Source organism: Anser cygnoides, chromosome Z, assembly GCF_040182565.1.
Source record: "Anser cygnoides isolate HZ-2024a breed goose chromosome Z, Taihu_goose_T2T_genome, whole genome shotgun sequence".
In the NCBI taxonomy this organism is placed as follows: Eukaryota; Metazoa; Chordata; class Aves; order Anseriformes; family Anatidae; genus Anser; species Anser cygnoides.
Window position 1 is genome coordinate 22101769 of NC_089912.1, and position 27645 is coordinate 22129413.

The 27645-nt window shown below is 38.6% G+C and overlaps 1 protein-coding gene across 9 annotated transcripts in view; it reads right to left on the bottom strand.

Moving 5' to 3' along the window:
- The window catches only part of ZNF608 (zinc finger protein 608), a 107469-nt gene that overhangs the window by 50774 nt on the left and 29050 nt on the right, over positions 1 to 27645 (bottom strand). For all 9 annotated transcript variants that reach the window (XM_066987744.1, XM_048048797.2, XM_066987743.1 and 6 more), the window contains one exon: positions 17975 to 18230. In XM_066987744.1, the coding sequence (XP_066843845.1) occupies positions 17975 to 18230 (256 nt within the window). The remainder of the gene's footprint in view (positions 1 to 17974; positions 18231 to 27645) is intronic.

Genomic DNA, 27645 nt, shown 5'->3' on the forward strand with positions numbered 1-27645 from the left:
TTTAGTAGGAAATCCCTTGGGGACAGGCAGATGTAAGGCTGCTTGGTGAACTGAATCAGACTTCAAGGGAAAAAGGCTTGAGGACACAGAAGAACTGCTGCAAAGGAAACCCACAACCTCAGCTTTTTGTGGTCTCTTCCCAGCTAACAGGATTGGTAGGCTGGTAGAAAACTGCTGCCTTTATCCTTTCATTTGTGAGAAGGGTGAGAAGATTTTGAAAGCTGAAGGAAAGGGATACCATGAAAAAACCTCTTAGGCAAAGACTCTCTGTTGCAAAGCAGCCCCATTCTAACTTCCCTTCAGTTTTGCAAATTCTTTTTAATTTATGCTTCTTTCCTCTGAAAATGTCTTTCCCCCTCTTCATAAAACTACTTAGTGACAGAGAAATATTTCTGAGAACACAAAAATCTGATTTTGGTCCATCGAAATTTACCGCGAAATTTACTGCAAAATTTACCAAAGAGTTTATAAAGACTATTAATACAGACTTATTATTATTATTATTATTATTATTATTATAGGGTCCTGAAGGCATATCAGAATCAAATCTTGAAGCAACCTGTTTTTCCTCAAACAATAATACACTGATTGACTGTTCCTTATGCTAAGTTTCTGTTGTTCTGAAAAGAAACTTCTCAACCAATGGAGAAACTCAGGAGAACCTTAAACTTCATAAAATCTCAAGGATAAAAAAAAAAAAAAAAAAAAGGCAGGTATCTCAGAAAGTCAGAAAGACACATGAAAGAAAGACTAGTGACTTCACAGCCTCTTCAGGTTTTCTAAGGTACAAAAAAGGAAGCTTGTTTCCAGGTTTGTCTACAGGTTAGGCCATAAACACATCCACTTAAATGGACAATTCCCATGGCTGTATCTTCTAATCTTAAAGACAGTGCAAGGGAGGCATTTAGGAAGACCCCAAATGAATGATGAACAGAAGGGAATGTTGTTTGGTAAAGCTCGCTATGAAGTCTCTTTCTCTGGCTTATAAAGTCATTCATGGGGAAAACACCACAAAAACAGGAAATCTTAAATACTGTCCTGATAGGTGACAGGAAATAATGGAATGAATGAGAAGAGTAGGAAGACTACGAGTCAAAGTCTGTCTTTTTATGGCTGGCTGCCAACTCTATTACGGACACCATAAATAAAATATACCTGGCCATATCTTTGAGACCTTGAAGATATGTTTTTCTCCTCTCCAACTAAAATTCAACATACAACCAATAACCCTCAAAAGAAACAAACAACACAATGCTAACACATATTTAGTGCTGGAAAAATATTCTATTGAAAACAGTTTGAAAAACTGAAGGAGACGAGCAGTATATCTTTATTACTCTCCAAATTGAAACCAACAGCTGCCCTCACAGAAGGAAGATTAGTGTTATTTATGCACCTCACTCAGAATCAATGGTACTCTTGGATCTCAATAAGCTGTATTATGTCTCTAACACTTCTTTCTACCATTCTTCATCAGACAACTCTAAAAGATTGTTACAGCAAAGCAAAGGTTACTGGAGAAGTGTCCTTTGAAATTATGAGATATTTACAAGCTTCATATTGGTATGAAGAATGTAATTTTAAGCCAGGCACAGAGGTAACATTCCAGTCAAGAACAACTCCACAGTCTCTTTTTTTTTTTTTTCCCCTTCGGCTGTATAGATTCAACAGTTGGCCTCTTCATTACTAGGCTGTCCAAAGGAGAGTCGTTCTCTGTTCCATATTTGGTCCTCATGAGCCCTTGATTAATAACTGACTGCTATAATTTATATATAGCCCTGGTTTAGGCAGCATAATTTCCTTTTTACTGACATTTTAAAATATTTCACTAAATGCTGTTCAACTAATTTTAAAAAATAAAGGTGACACTCCATGTCCTAATTTCCTAGAAAATTCCTGTGTGACAAATAAAAAAAAAAAAAACAACTATAAACTATCTTGCTCTAAGAAATACAGAACTATAGAGCTGAGGGGATCTCAAGAAGTCCAGTTCACCCACCTAGTTGGTTCTTGACCAGTATCAGACTCTCTCCTGAGAAATGTTTTTGCAGTTTTTTTTCCTCTAACAGCAGGTTTCACAAGCCACCAGACAAGCTATTCCAAAGCCTCATTATCCCTCCTGTTAGAAATGCTTCTCTAATGTCTGACTTGAGTATCTCTTGCCACAATTTAAGGTCAGTATTTCCTGTCCTTTCTGCCATGGTCACAAAGAACAGAGCAACCTGTGGTACACCACCTATCTCAGATCTCAGCTGTCTCAATATTCCCCTTCCCTCAACCTCCAATCAAAACAACAAAAAAATAGCAAACAAACAAAACAAAACCCTGAATTAATTTATTTTCACATTGAACATTTCACCATTATGATGTATTTTCCTACCTAAAATGTCTTTTGACTTCTTTGGACAATTATTGAGTATAAACAGAGTTAGGGGCAAAATGGAAACTAATTAAATCCTGTGGTTAGGAATATAACACTATTAACTAATCTATTTCCACCAAATCTGTATTTCCAACAAAAACACACTGTAGCTGGCCTGAACTTTCTGTTGTAAACACCTTATACTACAGCAACAATTAGTTAACGCATATTTTTCAAAAAGTTTTTCAAGGAATGGGTTTAGAGGGGAGGTTTTTTTTAAAAAAGACCAAAGAAAAAAAACTATTGCACAGCCTTTTTTTTTTCTTCTTCTTTTCTTTTGCACTGCTTAGAACAGAAACCTCTTGTGAGGTCTTCTAAAATAACAATTCAGCAAAAAGTGAATGCTGAAGCCACTGAGTCAGCCCTTATAAGCCCTTTTTTCAAAAAGGCAGCTTTCAATGAGTCCATTTTAAATGTCCGTCCCCCCCCCCCCCCCCCCCCCCCCCGCCCCCAAGTTATTCTTATATAAAAACTTTCCCTCCCAACCCTTTCTCTCTGGAAATTTGGTAACCATAGTTTCTGTATCCTGCTGAGACTTGATATGTAGAGCTGTATTCTACCTGCTATTAAGCTCCTGATAGCAGTGTTTCTGTTGCAATTTATGAGAAATGTCAGTTGAAGGCAGAGAGTATTGTACACACTATATTTTCCCAGCTGGATACCTCCGTGAGCAGAAAGCAAAAACATGAATACACATGCTCCATACGTTTGGGATGGGGAGGGGAGAGACTGCAGTGAATAAAGGCTGCAGGTTAGGTGTGATGTTGGGTGGTCTGAAACTGGTGGAAGATGAACGTGTAAATAGGAAGCTACCTCTAACAACATCAGGAAACACAGAGGTTCTTGGTGCAGTTGTTAATGCTATATCACCGATAGGGAGGTCACTCTGGAGATTGCTCAGATGCCTCCTTCCCTTACACAAACTGAATCGTTGGATTTTGAACGTAGTGACATTCCTGTTTGTTTCTCTCACCAAGGCCTGCAGCTTCTTGTTTAATGTTTAGCACAAAGACCTTTTAATCCTGAACACTGCTTAGCCATTTCAGCAGTATTATATCTGAGGGTATTTTGTTTTCTTTCTTTTGTTTTTCAGTAGAATGAGAACCAAGTCACCAAACACAGGAAATAAAATCATGTCTTAGCTTGCTCTTCAGAGCTCTTCAGGATCAGTTTGCTTACTTCAATGATAGTGATATAGCAATACACTCAGTGGTGAAAATATCTGAGCCTTTCCTGGATAACAAGGACAGCAGCTTTCATGTTTCTTCATCGCACAGACAGCTAAAGGTAATGGACCTTACCAGAGAGAGGAATCAAAGTCCAATTCAGCACAGAGTGAATGGGAATTAAAGCAAAATGCTGGCTCTGTCTTCTGAAACCACCACAGGGCCATAACACTTTCTACACCAGAAAGCATTGAAGATTACAGATGAAAGTATTCACTGAAGATTACTACTCTGCAAGAACTGCCTCCCTGGAGATCACAGTTTTGTGGCCAAGATTTTCTCTCCAGAGAGTACAGTATTGAAATGAAAGTGTTCAGGCAAATAACATAACAAATCCCCTAGTTTATGCCTCCACAGTCCACACTATTCAGAAACATTCACCTGTCGATGAAGAACTACTCCAGATTTAAAAGTTCCCAGTAAAGAAGACAATGATTGTTACAGCAGCAAAATGATTCGTTATGGAACATGCGTTGCTCCCATAGCATGTGTCTTTCCAAAAGTTACCAACTCTTGCCACTACTAACTGGCTTCCGAATTTGCAATTAAACTTTGTCATCCCCCAAATCACCTCCTCTATTAGAAGACTGGAACTGAAAATCCCAAACCCACTAAAGTTAAACTGCTCACAGTCAAACTGAGGATAGAGCCAATTACCATTTAAATAACAACATGAAACTCTTTGAAGAAAAGCGCTTTTGATCTCCAAGTTTCAAATGCTGAACAGTTTGAATCTGAGTTCTTTAAATTTCCAGGGAAAAAGCTAAAAAAAAAAAGGGACTCTGACCCAGGCTGTCATTCATGTACTTAAATCCCTAACATTTTTTACTGTTAAATGTAGCTGTCTTGGCATGTAATTAGTGGCAATATCATAATCAATATCATGGTTATTAAATGCTTAAGTAACTTTTCTTTCAGGTCATTCTAGTGTGAGGGAACAGGGAGTAGCAAAAAGTGAAAGGAAGACAGGCCAAGAGTGAAATGCGGGTTGTATTTTTCATCTTTCTCCTTATGGAATGATAAATTTCAAATTTCCAAGTATTCATCAAATCACACTTTGCTGTTAATACATATTTTGCAAATTTGAATGCCTTGTTAATTTGAAATTCAAAATAGTGCAAGGTCAAACGGCATTAAAAATCTCATTTGGGCAGAATGACGAATGCTGTTCCTTTTGAGTGGCAGAGTCAAACAAAACTGTATTGAACTGCAGTTCAAATTTCTGTCATTTTTTAATGCTTGCTCTGGAGAGCTCGGAAGGAATGATGCTTTAAAAAGTGCTTTAGCCTTTGACAGCCTATGGAGTTTGCTGATGTCACACTTCCTAATTGACACAACACAGGGTCTGCACAGCACATTGCTGCAACATTTGTTTTACAAGCACACATTTCACAGGAAACCAATGATTAATTTCCCAAAGACTTACGGGCATACATTTCCAAAAAGGGAAAAAATAAAACTGTTACATATCCACACAAATCAAAATTCACAGAATCATGGCAGCTAGCCAGAGAAACTACTCCAGGTCTGCTCTCCCATCTGCTTGGTCTGTTAACTATCAGAGAATAAAATCAAATTGCTCCTTCTGCAACCAATTCTGAGAAACTCCTTTAAAAAAAAAAATCCATGATGCAACTTCAGTAATGCAGAATGCCTTACAATGATCAATAAACGCCCTAGCACAGTGCAATGTAGACAAAACAGCTCAGAAATAAATTCACTCCCCAACCATGGAAGAGGTGCTGCAGCAAGCTGTCATCGCTGATAACAAAAAGACCTCTCTTGATCCCTGCAGCAGACTGAGCCCTCCAGCAGATGAGCTCAGCCAAATCTCGATGTAGTGGGAGATGTTACCTGCTCTTGCATATCTGCCCCAACCGTTTGCTTGAGGCTACAGCCCTTGGAGCAGGAAGGGTAGAAACAAATGCACGCCAGATCCTTGGTCACTTCCAATCACATTATTAAAGTAAAATGAAACTGGCACTGACTTATGCAGGTTTGTGAACTTGCTGGCACTGGGAAACATACGGAATCCGTGCTGTTGCTTCTCCTAAATGGGAGGTAACCTACACAGATCAACAGGCTGCGCAGCTGAGGCTGATAATACCTTCAGCTATTTGTCTGCTGTAGCCATGACAAGTAATTCTCAGTTTATTGCAGTGTACCCTGTCAAAATCATTATTTTTTCTTTTAATCTATAAATTAAAAGCCCATAGACTTGCATAGCTTTTCTATGTCTACCATTGCAATGGTTTACAGTAATTAATATACTACAGGTTTCTACTTCACAGATTAAAAAATAATTTGACTAGGAGCACTTTCAACAGCTGCCCATAAATCAGCCTGCTCTGCTTGTAAAGTTCAACTCAAGAGTTATTGTGTCTATTGTGCATCTTAAGGTTCAAAGTAAGATTATTCATGCATTCATTCATAGCCAAGAATGTATCCCAGCAATGAAATTTACCCTTCAAAGCTGACCCAAGCTTAACCACCAGGCTGACTAAATAATTTAATTGCACAATGATACGCTATATCCCTTTTCTGAAGATTGTGTTTTTGGTGAATCAAGCTAGGTTTACACCAGTGGTATGTTAATGGCACAAATTCGAAAAGTGTAAGCAGCTGCTGTCCACAAACATTGCCAAAATGAATAATAGGAATGCAAACAAATCTCCTGGTATACAGTTAGGTTTTTAAAAGTATTTAAAAATTGTAGGGTTACAAAATTGCTTCTGTGGAAGAAAGAGGCAGAAAATAGATGAAAGCAAAGCTGTTATTTACAGACAGCCCCTAATAACTGAGTAACATTGCCAGTATAAGAACATTAATTCTGTCACCTACTTTTCATACCCACCAATTTATTTTCCTTTCTATGTGGGATTTCTGTGACTAGATGTAATCACAAAAAGAACAGTGAGTGTTCTTGTAACATACAAAAAAGTCAGAGGAGTCCCGGAGCAACTTTCAAGAGAAGCTGTCTGGTTCAGCTAATTCAGTAAACATTCCAGCCCTTCCTAGCTACAACAAGCCAATGCGGCTAGACTGAAGATTAAGCAGAAGGATAACAATTACATTGTGTGCTACTGCCAGCGATGCAAAGACTCTAAATCTCCTTGAAGCTGAAAGCAAATTAGCAGCTTTGCCTGCATCAAGCTGTCTGTCCAAATGGAGGTTGGTTTTCACAACAGTATTACTAACTGTGCCCCTTGAAGACAACTCTTTGGGGATACAAAAACATTTTCTCTAAGTTATTTCTTGTCAATTCCTTGTCTAGACCAACAGAACCATTTGTAACCTGATCACCACCTACAGTCTTGAAGCAAAACCCCTGAGGAGTCCCTCTCCCTCTATATTTTTACTCATTTTGTAAGTAACTTGACTGGACAGAATCAAGATAAAAGCAAAGAAATTGACTTAGTCTTATGGTTCCTGTTTCATAAAAACGCACCACCAATTGGTAAATCTGAACTTCTACAGCGTCTCTGGTCAGCACGAAGCTGTACCTTACAACAACATGGAGGTTGAGGCCTCCAAAACTTCATGTTCTGGAGAAGGAAAAACTCAAAGAAACGAATCTGAACAACTTTTGGGACACACACAGATAAAGTCTAGGAGACTACTTTCAAGCAACACATGAAGGTTTGTTATGGGAAGTTTGCAAAAGAACTATGCTGGAAGAAAATGTGTGTTGTTAAATGGGTGCCTCAGGCTTTCACACGCTGGATCAGCCCAAGTTGGAAGCACTGGGGAGATGTCTCTGCCTTGTACCAGCATTTGTGAGCACAACTTTGCTGCCTTCTTTTCCCTTGTCACTAAAATTATGTTTGAACATTTTCTGGACTAAAGCTGTTGCCAAAACAGGCTGACTAGCCAGTTTAATTAGAAACAAAATATGCCATTATGTTTCAAAAACCAAGGCTTTTCCCTCCCATCGTAAGCAACACTCCACTCTGGAGGAAGTGAGGCTTAGCTGGGGTGTGCAAAAAATTGGCTGTGTTGAGAAAGTTCATAGAGTGGCCACTGTCAAAGAACTAAACTATATAGCCACTTAAGAGATCTGATGTGCTTATAAATACTGAATTCTTAATTTTTATAAGACTAACAAAAAGACTTTTTCTTTCCTTCATACACTAAAGGAAAAATGAAAGACTTTTCAAATCCATGTGAATCATGAACGAAATGTTGTTTCCCTATTAAAGAATTCATATATATATATATATATATATATATATATTCATTACATAACAAACAGTAGCTTCCACTGATTGACCTTCAGGTTTTACTATGGCTTACACAGGTCCCTAGCTGGGAACAGTTCCAATCTTGCATGATTTGTCCACCTTTCTCTTTTTTTTTTTTAATTGCTCAAGTTTATAACCAGTGATGCTTCTTAATCTCCAACTGAATGAAATTAACTGATAGCTGGAGGTTCTTTTGATGAAACTGGCTTGGAGGCAGACAAACTTGTACTGGTTTCATAGCCACCAAGAGTGGCTTGAACAAAATTTCTGAAGAAGCAAAAATTAATTTCTTGCAAAACTTTTTCATTAATGACAAAACCTACAGAAGCACTTTTCAGAACTTTAATAAAATTGTAGTAAATAACCTAAAAAGTGAACCTTTTTTAAAATCCGCAACACACATTAGAGCAAAATGTGTTACTGACTCCTCTACAAATTGACATCAGCTAATCGCTTCCCTAAGGAAAACTGCTCCCTTAGTGAAACCTGAGACTGTTCTTTCTACTTCTAAAATCTCCTAACTCCGGGGGTCCGGGGGGGGGTGGGGGGGGTGGGGGGGTTCACACAGCCTCAGGCTTTGAAAGATCCACAAAAGCCAGCTCTGAGTGAATACAAGGTTAAGAAGTATAGGTTCAGTCACTGTAGGGGAAAGTAAACAGGCAGTAGAACATAATTACTTGTTTCAACCTACTTAAATGCAGAAGTTTTAAAGTGAGTGGGGAAAAAAAAAAAAAAAAAACCATCTCTAGAGTAACTGAAGATTGATCTGGAACTGCTTCTCCACAACACTCGTCCTCAGTGTTAAGAACCGACATCTACCTACAATTAACTTCAGCTCCATTTTTTGGAGACCTCTATACCACTGGCTAAGTCACTGGAAAAAAAGCCAATAGGCTGTTCTAGGCGTTATGACTATACAGAAACAAACAAACAAACAAAAAACTTCAGACAAAACAAAATCACTTAAGTATACTAAAATACCACATAAAGCAAAGCCCTAGGAAATTTCCCAAGGAAGCTTAACAACTAATTGACATCTGTCAAAAAAATGTAGGGAAAAAAGAAGGCTTTTCTTAAATACCTCTTTAATTAATTTATTTTTTAACGATTGAATCTTTAGCTGGGGTAGTAAATTCAGGGTGTAACTAGTTCTATGACTTTTTTTTTTTTTTTTTCCCAGGTGCTATTTATTCCCTTAAATCTCACAGAGTTTGGGGATATAAAATTGATGAATCTCAATTGTGGTTTCCATTGCAACACTAGCTTTAATAAATCTAGAGTTAGTTTTTTGGTTTAAATCAAGAAAGCTGTTTCCCTTGAGCTTTTCTTTTTCGATATTCTACTCTTTGTCTTCACACTCAACCTCTACCTTTCCTCTCTACCTGTCTCAGAATAAAAACATAAACTGTAATCTTTTAGTAACCCTGAAAGCCAAAGACCTCTTCACTGTTCAAAATTCTTAAAATGAGGTTTTTGTTCCATTTTTTGGATTGTCACCAACAGTTCCAGAGTAGAGCTAGTTATTACCACATCATAACAATTGGAAAGAATTATGAATATACACTCGGGGTGACAAAATGTACGTTTCCACTGATTCTAAAAAATGAAAAACTGTATGTTAGGCTACACACTGGTCTTGTGCATGCAAGCTAATCCCAATGCCAAAAGCATCTTTCTGCTACACAGTTTATATACGTATTTTAAGATATATCTTAAATCTTTTATTAAAGATTTAATTCTTTTAGTAAACTGGTATTTATCTGAGTTAGTGAAAACATAGTCCAGTAACAGAGAGAATTCTCATTCACCACCCTCTACAGCATGAGCAATACATAGGAGCATAGCAAAACTAGAAGACCACAGCTTGTCTGAACTAGTTAAACTATGTACAAAATTTGAGTGACTGTGAGAACATCTTTAAATAAGTGGTTTAATCCCTGAGCCACAACAGTTAAAGATATAATTTCAGTCATGCTTGTATTCCTCACTCCAGTGATATTTATTCAGTAAGAAAACACTTGCACGCATACACACTTTCTTCATTAGCAGTCAATCTCTCCCCCCTGCTATCCTGAAATCCGAATGCCACATGTTGCAAGTATTTTGTACTGGAATGGTCTCACTTCTAAGCAATCTGCTGCTATTGAGATTTTGCTTTTGAGCAGTAAATGCTCGAAACTCTTGCTTTTCTTAAAGCAACTCCTTCAGTCTTCATAACCTCACTGCTTGAGCAGGCTCAGTTTCACATTCAAATAGCTCCAAGCAAATGTTTCCAACCTCAATTATCCTCCTTCCTTTTTCTGTGCACCCTCCCTGCCCCCATATGCTTGTTTGTAAAAGGGATAGTTTTCTATGTATGTACAAGCAGAGCAGGGAGTCTTCCTCTATAGCAGTCTGCCAAGACGCAGCTTTTTATGTAAGCGTTGTCTGGAATTTGGATGGTTTTGTGTTTTTTTTTCATCCTCTGCCTGGGGTTATACCAAGATGGTTGCACCCAACCTCACTGAGCTGTAAAATGTGGCATTCACCAGCTCTCTGCAGACAAACTGGCTGTTACTAACCCGGATAAATAAGACACTTAGGATACTCTCGGTCAGTTACTGCAACTGAACTACGGCTATGCTCTGCTTAGCATCATATCTCTATCCCTAAGCGCGGAGCAACAAGACGAGCACTAGGCAGTAAACAAATTACGCACCCCCCGAGCCTTAGAGATGCACAGCGTCTATAAACAATGCTGTAGGACTAGCACTACTTAGAGCCTGCAGTGTGCGTATGTTCAAGGAGGAAAGCTGACATTTAGAAACCAAATTTAACATTTAACGTAACAGCATATTTACACGTTTGCTGATCTGAAGCAATGGTGTAAGGAAGGAATGGAAGGGGCAATGAACTAGCTGGATTTCTCCACTGTGTTAAGAAAGCTGGAAATTCATAGTGGTTCTGTTTTCATTTCATCTTTTTCTCTTTTTTTTCTATTACAGAAATTCACTAACATGTGATGCATTCTATTACCTAAACAAATAGCCTTAAACTTAAATTACTGTTCAAATGAACAAGTAGTTGAGCATTTCTGAAAAAAGGAGTGTTCTGTAAAAGAATCAGAATTAAACTTGAGGTCAAAATATCTCCTTCTGACCTATAGCTCTGCCAGCAGGGAACGTTCATAATCTATTTTGCATCTCTCCTTCACTGAGAAGGTTTATACTGACACCATTTATCTACTGTTTGCTGTGAACTAAGAGCCCACAACGGTTTGGTTATCGTAGGCTGGCTGATTCATGGCAACTCATTAAAGTCACATCAACTCAGCTGTGTACACCTGGCTCATAAGAGCTGGTCCCAACGGCTTAAAAACACTTTAAGTAGCTTCTGTGGATAACACAGGGGTTTGCCTCTAAAATTATTATTCGCTTCAATTATTAAAGGTGAAAACACTATCAAATAGAGGAGAAGTAGCAGACTAATTGGGAAACTGAAGGGTGCACGTAGCAGTTTGTTCAGCCAGAGAGTTCCCTTTTTGGTTGTCTCAGCATAAGCATTTTTGCTACAGACATGCCACAAGAATAAAGTATGTCAAAATGCAACTAATGCCATACTGGCTTAGTCCAAGCACTCCTTGCCTCCCAAAGAGGCCTGCACTACGTGCTGCAGACAAACACACAAGAAACACTGCAGAAGCCAGTTATATGACAACATCAGGATTCACATCCATTAACAAGCACTTACACTGTAAGGACAGGCACAATGGTGAGGTGATCAACCAACCACATGAAGTTTAACAAAGGCAAGTGCCGGGTCCTGCACCTGGTACTGGCTATACATACAGACTGGGCAATGAGACGCTGGAGAGCAGCCCCGCAGAGAGGGATCTGGGGGTTGTGGCTGACAGCAAGTTGAATATGAGCCAGCAGTGTGCCCTGGCAGCCAGGAGGGCCAACCGTACCCTGGGGTGCATCAAGCACGGCATCGCTAGTCGGTCGAGGGACGTGATTGTCCCGCTCTACTCTGCGCTGGTGCGGCCTCACCTCGAGTACTGTGTGCAGTTCTGGGCACCACAGTACAAAAAGGACATTAAACTGCTGGAGTGTCCAGAGGAGGGCGACGAAGATGGTGAAGGGCCTAGAGGGGAAGACATATGAGGAGCGGCTGAGGTCATTTGGCCTGTTTAGCCTGGAGAAGAGGAGGCTGAGGGGGGACCTCATCGCAGTCTACAACTTCCTTGTGAAGGGGAGTGGAGAGGCAGGTGACCTATTCACTGTAAACACCAGTGATAGGACCCACAGAAATGGTGTTAAGCTGAGGCGGGGGAAGTTTAGGGTGGACATCAGGAAGAGGTTCTTCACCGAGAGGGTGGTCGCACACTGGAACAGGCTCCCCAGGGACGTAGTCACTGCACCAAGCCTGTCTGAATTTAAGAAGCGATTGGACTGTGCACTTAGTCACATGGTCTAAACTTTTGGGCAGACCTGTGCGGTGCCAGGAGTTGGACTTGATAATCCTTACGGGTCCCTTCCAACTCGGGATATTCTATGATTCTATGATTCTATGATCAAGAATGTCCCATAGACCCAACAAGCCTCAGCACACCTACTCCTAAATCCCTCTCACAGTCCAAGTCCTGTAAAATTAAACTCTTAAAAAACTTTTCTCACATAGCCTCCTTTGTCTCTAGGACACAAGGCATGACCTCCCAGATGTCTCTTGCAACATCGGTACAGTTTCCATAAAACACAACACTGTCTTTTCGGCATTTCTCGTGTGCTATGAGTTTCTATGTGATGCACGCCAAGCATCAGACTCCATGTACCTTACCTAATCCAGTGGGGCATCAGAGCTCTACAAACAATTATATATTTCAGGCTTCGTTAAGTCCATTCGTTTACTGGCTCCGGATCTCACAGACAAGAGAAAGAGGAACAGTAAAACGTAACATCTCAAAATATAAACACCTGTGCAGGCTTTTTGTGGTCACATACATTTTGATGATACTGGCTGGCACTCATACATGTCAGCTGATGGCTCTCCTAACAGTAGGAAAAAGCTGGGTTTAGCTTTTTTGGCTAGCTACATGAAGGGAACACCTATCTCCTCCATGAGCTGCTTCTCCCTAACACGGACAAAACCAAGGATGATGTTTGAACAGAGAACATCTTTGTGCTTCTCTCCCATAAAAATACCCACTGTCTTTCAGTTCTGTACTGAACATGGTGGTTAAGAATACCAAGCTGCTACTTCCTGTATTCAGCAAGTTAATGCTCAACATTACACATAAAGGGCAGAATACAAATGCACCCAACTTGAAAGCTTATCTGTTTTTTCCAACTGTGTTGCTTGGTTTAATAAATGACATTACCTCGCTCTATAATCCTTGCCTGAGCTCAAGACAACAGTCTTGATTAACCACATTTATCTGAATTTTTATGTTTTCTCGTAAGGTTCTTTGATAAAACAGATTAGAAAAAAATTAATTTCTGCATTTGTTTACTTATATATTTGACAGTGCTTTCGACATTACAGGTTTCATTGTTTCATCATGCCTTTGCATATGTGAAAGTAGGAAGATGTGGTTGTTAAACCACAAAAAATTGCTAAGGGGAATCAGAGGCAGCCAGACTACTTCTCATTCTTCTAATGCTATTTCTATACTCACATACACACCCTTACTTATACACACATGTATGAACACATACATAACCACAGACATTTAAAACAGACTGTGTTCTTTCAAAACAGCATTTTGCAAAACCAACACCACCTAGTACAGCAAGGAGGAATTAACCTTAGTTCTGTGCAACAGGTATGTTTTCAAAACGACACCTATGCATCTTAGATGCAAACATGGCAGAGAAAACCGCCCACAAGTATCAGCATGTCTCTGGGTTATCTAAGTATTCTCCTTTCTCCTTGAAATTTCTGCAAAATAGTGTCAGAACTGACACTAGCATAAATCTGGAACACTGTAGAGGTGATCCCATCACATTTCTGAGATCCGATATAATTAAATTACAGCAAACTTCAGACTCCTGTTTCTGACACCCGCCAACTAGTCTTGAATTATAAAATCAACAAGCGAACACTTTAAAAAATCCAATTCATTATTCCATTATTTATTACTGAAGAACAACAGCAAGTTTTACCCAATCTGCACAAGAGGAAGAACGTAGATGCAGCAATGCGAGAACTCGAGAGCCGCGTGTTGACAGCTTGTTCTGCACACAAAGGCAGCAAGGTGACGGATGGCTGTCTCCTACACAGTTTTCAAGCAAACAAGACATCATCAGAACTAGTGCTTCTCACATCTAAAGGCTAACTCTATTACTAGACGCTGAACCAAAAACAGGACATGACCCAGGGCAACTGCGTGTGAAAAAACAGAAAAGTGAGCTCTAAGCAATTCAGAAAGTTGGTCGGTGGTTTCCTTTTTTTCTGGGTCATTTTTATTTCCTCCAGGCAGTAAGAAACAATTGCTGCCCTCTTCAAAACTGTTTTCCCAGAAGATAATTACACCATTTAGCAAGTACCTGATTCTAGATAAACCTTATTTCTCAGTATAGAAATACAGACATTTAGCAGTTGCTTCCCAGAAACAACCAAACAACAAAACCAGTAACACTACCAAGCTGCTTGTTATGATGGATTTTTACTGCTACTGGATGGTAGCTCCTGGAATCAAATGTCCACATCAGCTGCAAACTTTCAGGTTGATTTGTCCATAACCATTTCTCATTCCCCTCTTATACGATAACCTCAACTAGTGCCTTCCATACAATTTCTTCTTCAACCATTTACACCACTTCAGATACATTTTCAAGTCATTTAAACAAGGATGTTACACTGAAGAAAATGCACGCAGGATACATATGTTGAAATTAAACACTGCACAACTGAATAATGCAACTGAGAAATGCTCACATGATAATGGCATTCTCAGGAAATTATATTAGTAACACCACAGCTGTGGTTAATTACAAAGCCTTGTAATAAAATGTGACAGAATTCACATGCCAGCTTCACCTATACACATCTTAAGACTGAAACACTCTGGGAAAAAGTCTGATTTATTATATCTGCTGATTAAATCAACTGAATAGGTTATCATGGAGTAAATGAAAAGAGCTCTAGTAACAACACTCTCTTTGATCAGCCATGATTTTGTCTGAAATCGAAGGATGCTTTTTTTTCCCCTCTTTGGAGCAATTATCTTAAAAACACAAGTAATAAAACCAAACATCATCCTTCTCGTGACCTTGAAGAAACAATGCAACAGAACTTCAATGTTCCTAAAAGAAAACTGGTTACTTCAGATACTGAAAACCTTCAAAACATGCATTCTTGAGAAAATATCTTTTCCTCTAGAAAGCACGTGGTGGAATTAACAAAGAGTTCTATATAAACCATTGGATTTCACCTTCCTGTACTCACTTTACCTTTTTTTTTTTTTTTTTTTAATAACTGTGTTCCCCACATCCTTTCTGTGTTTGCATTCCGAATGCTAGCTGCTGCAGCATATGATGTCTGCTCAGCAGCACATTTGGTTCACAGTTTCCATATGCAATAGTGGTTATGCAGACATCCTACAAGCCTATTCTAATCAGCTTACGACTCATCTTACAGAGTGGCTAAATCAGATACAAAATAATTCAAATATCTCAAAACACAAGCCAAGGTCAGAAATTTTCATACCTTAGCTTCTTGTTGTTGGTGGTAGTGGTATATTTTTTTTCCCTAAAACAGCCATTTGATTTATAGACAGCTAAATAGATGTCAGTCTGCATGAACGTTTTTATTAGGCTTTGGAAACCAGTGAAGGGAGTAAATATGAAAAAACATACGGGTATCACAAAAGAAATTCATATTTCAATTGGACATTATGAACAACAAGATGGTTTTGTATCTCACCAGCTACAATGATTTCGGTTAGAGTATTCTGGATCTACACCAACTTTAGCTAAGGTCGTGTTCTGGCCTAATTAAAGTCAGAATCGTAACTGGAGAAAACGAGTATCTGATAATCATCCTCCTGTTAAAGGCAAATAGAAGACCCATCTGCACCCTGTTTTCTAAAATTTGGCAGAAATGGTTTTATGCAAGCTGCTACATAGTTGCTTTCATGAATGTGTCAGAAAATTTGAAAACAGCTAAATATATACATGTATGTGTGCCCCAAATGTCAAAATCCAATTAAAATGCAAAACTGATCAAGAACTCATTTTTCATAACAGAGTCTTGATTGTGAACACCGGTTTGGAGGAAAAACAGAATACAAGTTACGATATTTTCTTCAGTTAAGCAGAGTCTGAAACAATACAAGACCACAGTACAAACTGTACAACACAAAATCCTATCAATTATCTTCAGTCGCTAAATCTACACTCTAGCTACAGTTCTAGAGCATTTAAAATCCCACTGCATGTATCACTGTACTCACTCATAGATGTAGACTTGCCAAACAGTATTTGTAAAGCTGTGAAAACAGGCACATTTAAAACCATTACACTTAAACATGCCGTCATTGAACTCTGAGTTGTTTCAGAAAATTGTTTTAGACAAACCGGGAAAAGGTTAAGGGAGTTAATTTCTATTAAATAACAAGAGCTTTTAAACCAGTGGAGTGCTGAGAAACTGGTAAATGGAATGTCATCCTGACCAGAACACACTTTTTTTTTTAATACTTCATTTCTGGTGCCAAACCTTTAACAAGACAGGCTTCTTAAATTCAGTGGGGGTCAGAAGTTTAGTTTATTCAGCAAGAATAACACTATTAATGGCTACTGCTCTTTCATGTCACCACAGTTAACGCCCACACATTCCAGCTCTCGTTAATACAGGCCAGTCAAGGAAAACTGGAGTTGCTAAGGGCAGTCATCTCTGAAGGGATATTTTAAAACAGAATTTATATTGTGCTTTAAAAACAATCTAAGAGGCTCAATCTACCTTATGAATCTGCTGTAGACATATAGAGAGAAAGATGGATGGATGAAAGCATATACAAGCGAGTAAATCTGACTCTATTGATTTTTCAGAGGACAGTGCAGAGCATTTTGGTGAGGTCTTATGTATCACTGCAAAGGACCAAATGCCATTAAACGTATGTCTGCAGGATGTCAGGATTTATCACGAAGCAATGCACCGCTGTATTCTTTCATTACATCCTTTAGTAAATAATCTTGTTCTCACTGTTGACGGTGGTAGACCACTAACAATTAAACGATCCTCAAAACAAATGTAAGAGTAATCAAAGGGAGACTCTCATGCAGCTATAACTGGAGAAATCCAGTACTGTCAAAACAAAACCCGCAGTAGTTTAGGGGATACATGCAGTATTTTTAATATTAACAAGAGAATAATAATGAGCTTCTGAAAACCAAAATGGAAAAATCTGCATATCACAGCATAATCCTCTTTCTACTTTGTTCTAAATCATAGCCAATCAACATTCAGAATTCCCCGAAGCTCTCCAGCATTCCTACTTGGCCAAATGCCTTCAAAGGGTATTAAAGAAATCAGTGTGGCTTAGATAGCACTTCTTCACCAGATGGAACATCTCTCTTAGAACAAGGATGTTTTCCTCTTAAACCACGTTTCAAACAACCAAAATGCAAATGATTATCACAGTATCAAACAGAATTTCTGAAGGGTCTCTGGGGCCCCCATTATTATATAATGGCAGAATTTTTGATCGTAGTATCTGATATCCAAAATACTCAGCTAAGTTTTCATCTGAAACATTCACATATCCACTCCTCTCATATTCACTCTCCTCATGATTTGCATTTAAACAGCATATTTATGCTATTCCGTTAGATTTTTATTCATATGCATTTCTCAATACAGAAATACGAAACAATTCTATTGTTTATCGGGGTTACATGGCAGGTCATTTGGAAAAAGATGACTGCTTAAATAATAAAAACCTGCCGTTTGTTTTTAAAGGAAAAACCCACTAGCTTAGCTAGCAGCTGTGTCTGCCACTGTACATTATGATGTCCCAATAGACAAGCAAGCCCCTGCACAGTACCCAGGCAGAATCTCCTCCTTGTTAACATATCTAACAGACAAGCCTAATGGAAAAAACAATTTACCTTCTTCGGTTTCATGCCACACAATTCCTTCCAAGTTCACACTGGTCCCAGGCTCACAGGGTCCAAGGCATTCGGGTTCTGTTACAACTCCAATCTCGCAAGTATTTACACCCACTGAACGAGTCCGTACCAAAAGCTGCTCGACTGGTGCTGCAATATTGGATGAAGATGGGGAAAAGTAGGAAGGCAGAATCTGAGGTGTGATACTGCTGGAAATCGGAGGTGGAGGTGCAGGCACTGTAAACAGGGGATCAACCTGAAAACAACAGACAAACTTACTATAACGATGCTGTGAGATTTTAAAAAAAAAAAAAAAAGCTAAAAACAAACAAAAGAAAATCCAGTTTGCTTGGACTGCATTTGCATATGCAGGGATTTGGAGTACCATTGGTAATTTCAGTTTTATGAATTTAATTTTGTCGACATCAGCCCAAATGCTGCACATGAAAAATTATGTACAAAAATATCTATCATGCTAAACAAGGCAAATTGCTATGTTTCTACAAGACTATTCCCTGTTGTCACAGACAGCTAGTATAAAATAAACATTTTTGTGTTTTGTTTTGTTTTTAAGAAAAAAGGATTGAGGACACTTTTTTCTCGGTGCTGACAGAGACTGATTTGTGGATGGAAATTAATTTTGCAAACTGGCAACTTCATTTTCTATTTAAAGAAAAACATTTATAAAGACAGAACAAAGACACACAAATGACATTTTTTTCATCTGCATCATCTAGAAATTAGTACTTGGAACAATTCTAATACCCAAATGCCATCAAATATAATCTCTTGTCTTCCAGTCACTTAAAATGCATTAGGATCACTCACCTAACAGCTTACAGATAACATTTACGTCTTTCCACTTGAAATAACGGGTGAGGACTTTTACAGGAATCTATCAAAACCACGTAATATCTGAGGGCTTCCAAAATGCATACATGGAAGAATACAATTTGCCAGACAATCAGCCCGTGCACAGAAAACTCATATACAGTCAATGCGTCTATATGGACTTTAGAAGTTATCTTTGCTGTATGACTTTCAATATACCCAGTAGTATATTTTCTGTACAAGGATCTAGCCTGAGTGTTCTTAGTATTTTACTATGGTCACAAGGTCTTTTGAAACTGAAAAGATAAATGAGGATTGTACCCACTAAACTAGCTAAAACAATTAAATGTAACTCCTAAAATTCATGTGTATTTGGCCCACTGGATCATAGACACCACACCCCAAAATCCTTCTTCAGTCCAACAATTCAGAAAGATAGCTTTCTAGCTACTTTCAAATTGATGATTAAATGTCTTTAAGTCTAGGTTGTTTTTAATTTTGGACCCCTGTAAGAAGGCTTAACAGGAAAGAGAAGATGACTCACTTCACATTGTCATCTAGGTCTCATTTAAATATATCTTAACATAGATCAAGGTTAATTCTGCATTGTCTTAAAGCCCAATTAGCAAATGGGAGGCAACAAGAAAAAAGTACTAAAGAGTATTACCCTTCTATCACATATATTTTGGATCACATATCAGATCACTCATCTTATGGGCACTTTCAATAATGAGAAAATGAAATGGAAATCTAAAATGATACAGGTAAATGGCCTTTGTAACAGTTAATTCTTTTGCTTTAAGCCTTATTCATAAAAACAAACAGAGAGCCAACTTGTAATTGTGCATGCAGGTCCTGAGTCAGCTAAATATTAAACAAAAGCATTTAGTATGTTCTTTGTATAATAAGCCTGGACTGTGATCTCGATTATACTAGAACCAGGGAGAAGACAGGAGAGACCTATAATCACATTCTTCCCTTACAACTTTTCTTCACCGGGGAGGAGGAGCTCTGCTAATTTAAGACTGTAATAGGACTTCATATAGGCCTTTTTAATTAGGAATAATTTTCAGGTTAGAGATAGAACAAAGCAAAGGGGAAAAAAAAATCAAAGCACAACATGAATACTAAAAGTATCCATTAGGTGTAAAAGCCTACTAATACCAACAAAACACTACCAAGCACAAGCAGTTACTGTGGCACAAAGCAATGCAGTGGTGCAGCAGTATCTTCACTCTTTACACCATGGTGTTTGCAAAGTCTGAACACAAACACATATCCCTTGCAACACAGACATGAGTGCACACATGCAAATCAAGTACTAAATGGCCCCCAGGAGCAGCAGTTCTCTCTTGCAATGTCTAGCAGTAAGCATAAAACCATGACCCGTGTGCCTGGTCCGAGGGGACACGGGCTTTGTGCTACGTGGACGGGCTGCCTCATGGGGCTCTGTCAGCGTCTCGCCATTGGCATGTACCCTGGGGTGCCATTTGGAGGAGTACTCAACCCTCAACCCACCTCATCGCAAGCCAGAGGAGAACGTGTATCCTCAGCTGGCAGGGCAGGGGAGCCTTGTGCTTTAGAAAAGCTAAGCCTTATAAAACCTTTATAAAATGAAGAAATGCTATTGAATGGCCTGCTTGATGGTTTACGTGGTGTTTTGTAATGCTGTGCAAAATCTCCTAGTCCACATGCAACATCATTCTTCCGTAAAACGCGCTCATCACAAGGACAGAGGAAAAAAAAAAAAAGTTTGCTATTATCAAACTAAACTAGCAAATGTTTTAAATGAATGCAGACTAAACAGGCAGATGTGTCTTCCATTTTCCAAGTCTTGTAATTGGTAAAAAGCAGCTAAAAAGAAAGCACGGATCTGGGAATGTAGCCTACCAACTTCTTCGTTACAAATATTTGTACTCGGCTCTGGCTTATTTAGAACTGCTAATAGATGTCCATGTTTTCCGTGAAAATGACTCCTATGGGACAAGGCCAAAGAGTGGCTGCTGCAGAGAAAGGGGCTGCTGCTGTGCTACATCCGAGCACCGAGCCTCTGGCTGAGAACTCAGTGGACATTAACTCTCCCTGAGGTTCGTGAGAGCTTCACGAGTATGATGACCTTACTCATACCACAAAATACACAGAGCGTAAATATTGCTTCAGTTTTCCGTGCTTTAAAACGACCCCATCCTGTTTGATAACCGTAATGCCAGCAGAGCGGAGTGGAGGCTCTCAGTTCTCTCAGTTATAGCTGTGGTGACACGGTTGTTGTCTTGAATCCTCCAAAGGGCACTGATGTGAGCTATTGGAGGCAAAGAGGGAGGCAGGAAGGCCGCCATCTCCAGTGGAAAACAGGCACATAAGACTAACATCTGGTGGTGGCAGACTGTCAAACTGAGGAAAGTTAATGTCAAGAACAGACGCTCTGCAGTTTCTCACTGTTATTTCTGCATGATTATTCCCAGGTGTTGGTGCATACTGAGCAGTAGCCTTTCTGTTTATCACACAATCCAATATGAGAATGAAAAGCTAAATCTGAGGAGAGTTATTTACATAGATGCTCTCTTTATACACGTAATCAAAGGGCTCCAGAAAAGACTGAAATATTCAAGCAATATTTTCTTCATTCACCTAATTCCAAGAGCTTTTGAGAGCTGATTAGTAACAAAGGTTACAAAGCTGGAGTGTTAGTCATGGCAGCTTTCCACTGCCAAGTGTTTGATTGTATCGGAGAGCTATGGCTCTCGGTAGCAGGAAGCTCATAGAAAATGAAGAATGCTTGCCAAGCACTGTAGTCAGTGCTCCATGAAGTGCTCCTCTATCTGAACATGACAAAAAATATTTTGTTGGCAGCATGACATTAGCCTGTATGTGGAAAAGGGTCTGGATAAGAGGAAATGCCACACTAGCTACTTTCTAACATGCAGACCTTCTAATAAACAGGGTTTCCCTTCAATTACGCAGGCACTTTAGATACTGTAATTAAGTTTTACTCATCAAAACTCATCCTTCCAATGCAGTGTAAGTTTCTAAAATCATGTTTGCAAATGGATATTTGATGTTCTTTGCAGACAATTTCCTGCTGACCTATGGGCAATGCCGAGCGCAGAGAAGGCAGCGCACAGATTTGAGGGGACTTCTTAGATGGGCAAGTGCTCAGCATCCTACTACTGCAATCAGCAGTATCATACTCTGATTTCTTCAGGGGTGGAAGAATGTCAAGTCCTTCTGGGACAGACTCTCTCATGTACTCCCAAGGGAAACCCACATGAATCAAAGAGCAGCAAAATCTCAGGAACATCTATGGTCATATGCACCATGCCATTTATTTATCTGGCCAGAAGCAAATTCACAGTATTACTCAAAGTAAACTCCCTTTTTACAGAGATTTAAGTAGATAACATTTGATCATACTACCGCATGAATGTATTCTGTATCTATTCATATCTATGCCCCATCCCTGGAGGCGTTCACGGCCAGGCTGGATGCAGCTTTGGGCAGCCTGTTCCAGTGGTTGGCAACCCTGCCAGCACCAGGGGGGTTGAAACTAGATGATCTTTAAGGTCCTTTTCAACCCAGGCCATTCTATGATTCAATGATTCTATGATTTATTTCATTCATTTCAACTTTGAAAACTTTCAGAGGGCATCTGTCTAAAGTGTGAAATGTTTCTGTCATAGTCAGAAAATGCAAACAAGAAAATAGCTGCCACACAGCCAGGCCATGTGATGTGAACCACTGAAGTGTGCAATCACATCTATAGCCATGAAAGTATGTGTAGTTTTGCCTCATTAATGAGGATACATCTTTGAAGATAAATTTTCATGAAGATAGAGTCTACCAGCATAAGACCAAACAGGGTCATACACCACCGCAGTGTTACCATGTGATTCTGAAATGTACATGCCAAAAGCCATTCACTCCATCCACCAATATACAGACTGGAGAAAAGTCCAGGTTTAAGAAGCAGCTTTAAGGCTCAGGATAACCCCTTGCAAGAAGTTATTGCCTTCTAAATTGAGTAACATTTACTACAGACATTGCCAAGTGGGAATATCTGCAGCAGCAGAAACAATGCAAGAAGAACCTATTCCAGACCTAATCTGGGGTATACCTAAAAAACAAAGCCTGACTCTTTGCAAAACTAAATCATTCCTTAAAAAAGACACCAATGTAAGATTGAAAGAAATGAGAAACCTCCAACCTTGAAACTGACACTGACAAGATCTTTAGAGTTATTATTACTTAACGTGTCTGAAATGAAAAGCGGGAAAAAATGGAAATCAGGCCTATATGAAAGTCTTGCTTCTCTCCAAATTGCTTTTTCTAGATTTCACGGTATAGGAGAGATTACCTTGTTTTTATATAAAGTATGCCTGCCCTACCTTAATGCTCTAAAGCAACAACGACCGTAGAAGACCTCATTCTAATCTCATTCACAACATCATAAATCAGAAGTAATTCTAACGAAATCAATGAAAACTACTGTGAAAGAAAACAAATGTGGGAGAATCTGACATGGAAAAAATGTTAGTGTGCTCTGGAGTGTGTCTGCCCTTCTTGGAATCTCATACAACCCTTGCCCCACAAGAACTTACATCTAAAACATAAAGCTAGTCCTTCATATTCTACTCTGTTACCTTAGGCATATTTGTTACCCTGTAATAAAAATGACCTCCATAAAGAATATTGGTTTTATATGAAAAATATCAATTAGATCTCAATTCAGTATTTCTTTCATTCAAACTCACTCAACAAGCCATGCAGAAGAATTTTGACTCTGTACTTAACAGAACTGATTTTTTTTTTTTTAAATAGCACTAAATTGTTCTCAGAAGTAATTATACCTCTGAAATACTGGTTAATAACAAAGATGTTGTATTTATTAAAACACATATTTACTGACTAATATAGGCATTTTAGGAAAACAAGTTTTCTACATCAAATTTATTGGGGAAAAAAGGTCAGTGCTGTTAAAGACACATTTAGAATATAGGAAAGAAATATAAGATGCAGATATCTGTTACAAGCCTTACATTCAACATACAGGACAGTCAGAGGTAGTAAGAAAATTAGTTTTTTTGGTCAACTTATTTGAGAATCATAGGAGCTTGAATATTAAGGAAGAATGAAGGAGATTCAGACTGCCTTAATTGCATCCAAATTTTAGACTTAAATTCTCAATTCAAGAATAATCCATAAAATGTGCTTTCCCAATATTGTAGTATATTGACAAGAAATCCAAGATGTAATTGTGTTGAACTGAATAACACAAGTAGCATCTACATGGAGACTCTACGTATTTCCTGTACCTAAAGTGAACTTCTCCACTTAACTCAACTGAAAGCTGGGAAGGAAAAAAAAAAAAGAAAAAAGAAAAAAAAAAAGCAAGTGAAAGGACACTGTAAGGGAAAATGGCCCTTTTTTCCCTGTACATTAGCACATCGCTCATATCTGGAATAACTTCTGTATTCTGAATATGAAGCAAAAAAAAAATCCACTCAAAACTCTTATGCTTTTTTTTGTAATGGGAAAAAAATACTGCTTGTATTCAAGTTTTTTCTATGCCACTCAATTAACTGTTAAATGAGCAAACACACTCCTGCAAAGACAGTACCTTTTGATAGTTATGTACTCTTTGTGCATGCAGACCTCCAGACCTTCTCACTCAGGATAGGACTGTATCTTTGGCTGTTCCACCAATACTATACAGGTAATATTTTTTAGGACAGCGCTAACATACAATGAAGAGCATGATGAGAACTGAAAGCTTTCAGTAGGGTTTAATGCAGAGACAATGGTGCTGAACACCAGGCATGGAAACCACCTTGACCTCTCTTGTGTCTCCTGTTCTAGCTCAGATGCTTGGGATTTCCCAGTGACATTCACCCGTTTTACTGTGGGAAAGATGAGCATTTGACAGTTGCCAGTGATATCCTTCTGCCAAGGGCTGCATCTGTGAAAAACTGTATGTCAATTCAAAGTTTGGCAGAGGCCTGGGAGGATGCCCAGATCACCACCTGCAATTTTCTAGTGAAGATATTTCTCCTCTTTCAGCCCAAGAAAACCATATTTATTGAGATAACTTTGCCCATAGGTCTCTAGAGCAGCCTTCTCCATTGAAAGTTGGTTTCTCCTACTCAGCAGCTCTGTCTGCACTTCCAGTCTTCAGTCACCACATGGCTGTTTTGCTAAGCCTTAACAGAGAATGAACAGCACTGAACCTCTCTCAAGATCCCTATGCTGTCTGCAGAGACACACACTGTTCCGCTCGTCAAGAAAGACATTTCTGTGAACTGTTTGGATTTACAGAGAGCGTGCACAAGACGATCTCCAGCACCAGACAGTGTCATGTGACCAAATACGGTAAAAATCGAGGCACCATTATTTCCTAGTAAGGGATTAGGTATACCTTTTTCTAGTTCTGTGACCTTTTGGAAGAGGTAAACTATGACAATGATGGTTTTCATCTAAACAAAATGACAATCACTGCTTCTTCTCCACAAGTGTTTGCTTGACTCAACCATGAAAAACATAAGGTATTTCCTTACAGAAATGCATTGAACTGTTGCATTTCTATTCAAGTTTTCATTCCCTCTCCAAGCAAATCTTACCACAACCCTACAACCCTGCAGCAACAGTTAACAAAACTAACAAAAGATGGTTTCAGTTAGTCAGTGTCACTGCAGCTCTGGTGGAAGATCTGCCTTTGCAGCCATTCCAGTAGGGATATAAAGAATCAATATTGTTCTGCGTTTTTTGTTTCCAGGAATCTGCATTGCAAAATCCGGACTAAAGCAAGACTCTGAGGAGAGCAAGAGTACCTTTAGTCAGCTTCTTCGCACTTCATTGACTTCTTGCACATCGATATGCCAGCATTAGATTTTTGTTTCCTTCTACCCATTTCTTGACTACTCTACTTTGTGAGTTTTAAGTCTGTACATGGTGATTCAGGCTGTTGATTCCTCAGTTCATTAATTCACCTCTATAATCCTCAGACAAAGAACTGAACTTCCCTGATGGTCTATGTATACAAAAACCTTTTATTTGTCTAACTAGATTCTTACAGATGATATTTTTAGCATGTTCTGAATATTAATCATTTCACTTCATGGACTTCTATTTATCCATGTCTACTGACCCCAAAAATTCTAATTTAGCTAGCCCTTAGATAAGACAGGTGAATCTTCCTATAATATTGCCTTACGTCTCTTACTTGGGCTTTTGCATAGAATGTAGTATCTTGCCTTGGTTAGTTCCGCTCTCTCTCTCATACAACATTTCATGGTATTAGCTATAAACACTACAAAGCACCTGATACCATGCCCCAAATCTATTTAAAGAACAAGTCATTATTACTACCTTTAAGAACGGGACAGATGCATTTATGATTTTTCAGCAGCTCACTGAAGAAAATAAGTTTAAAATGACCTTTCAGCTTCCATTTTCAGCCTGGTAATTCTACTGAAAAGGAAGCTGAATCATTATTATTTAGCTATTCCTACAACTACCTGCTGTTGGAGAATTATAGTTAATAATAATAAAAAAGCTTTACTCTCAAAGTAAAAAATAAAAATAAAAATAAAAAAGAACAAAAAAACAACTATCTCTCCAGCTCTCCCAATTCAGAATATTTACAGTCTCTTAGGGAAAGTCAATTTATTATAACATTCTTTTTTTTTTTTTTCCTTTCAACTGGTGTATATCTTAACTCTGGTGTAAATCCAGAGTAGTTTCACTGAAGCAAAACTAATGGCAGAATTTGGATTGTAGTGTTTGTTTTACCAGCTACAGGCGTAATCAGCATTTCAAATAATTTTTTACGTGAAGATTTTTAAGAGGAAATAATCCTCGTGAGGAGGAAACTGCTAATACTTATTTAATTCAGAATGCATTTTTTTTCCTCTTTGTACACTGAATATGGCACTGACACAAAGTGTCCAATAATCCTTAATGAAACTAAAGGATTAAATTCGCAATATGAAGACAAATATAAGATCTGGAGTCAACACTGAAGACTTCTGTAAATTTACTTACCCACTTGCCTCAGTTTTGAGACAATTCAGTCTTGGCAGAGAGGAAAAACCCAGGTTTAGTGTTCTTTTAATTCTCTTTCATGAAACTATCTAAACTATAGGCACCAAATCATCTGGTTACACGCCCTGGAACAGACAGCTGAAGACTCTTCCTGTGGCTTAGCAGCAGGCAACCTTGAGATGCCTCTTCCCATGTCCCTACCTCGAAGACATTTTTTTTCTACTGATTTTACCTTAGTACCCAGGGATCATCATTAGCATGTTCTCTAAGCACCCAGCACAGACAAAAGTTTACGTTTGCAGACTTTCAGTAAAGGTTTATCATTCCTGTCTTGCTGAGAAAGAACAGAGCCATGGAAAGGACATGGTTTCACTCCACAAATTCCAGATACCGTTACTGAAACACCTTGTGCTTCAGTACATCAGTCTAACCTTTAATTTCCCCTTTCACACGCTGTCTCATAGACTATTTTACAGTCCAGCAGTGATCAACAACTGCTGCAAATGAAGCTTCCTTTCTGTTCAAATAAAGCAAAGGAAAGCATTAGCTCAAATATTCCACATTTTATGTGTGGTATTCTACAGTCAGTCGCACCTTCTATTCTCTGCTCTGCCTGAATTGTACACATGCTTTTTACTCTGTTCACTGCATGACGAATTTATAACAAAAAGAAACATTTCTGTGCACATGATAGAAACTCAAATATTTTGCTCAACTGAAATAAAGAATAAAACTAATCTAAGCTGTCATGAAATCATGAAATGCCTCTGGCAGTTCTATCAAAGTACATAGACATGTACAGATCC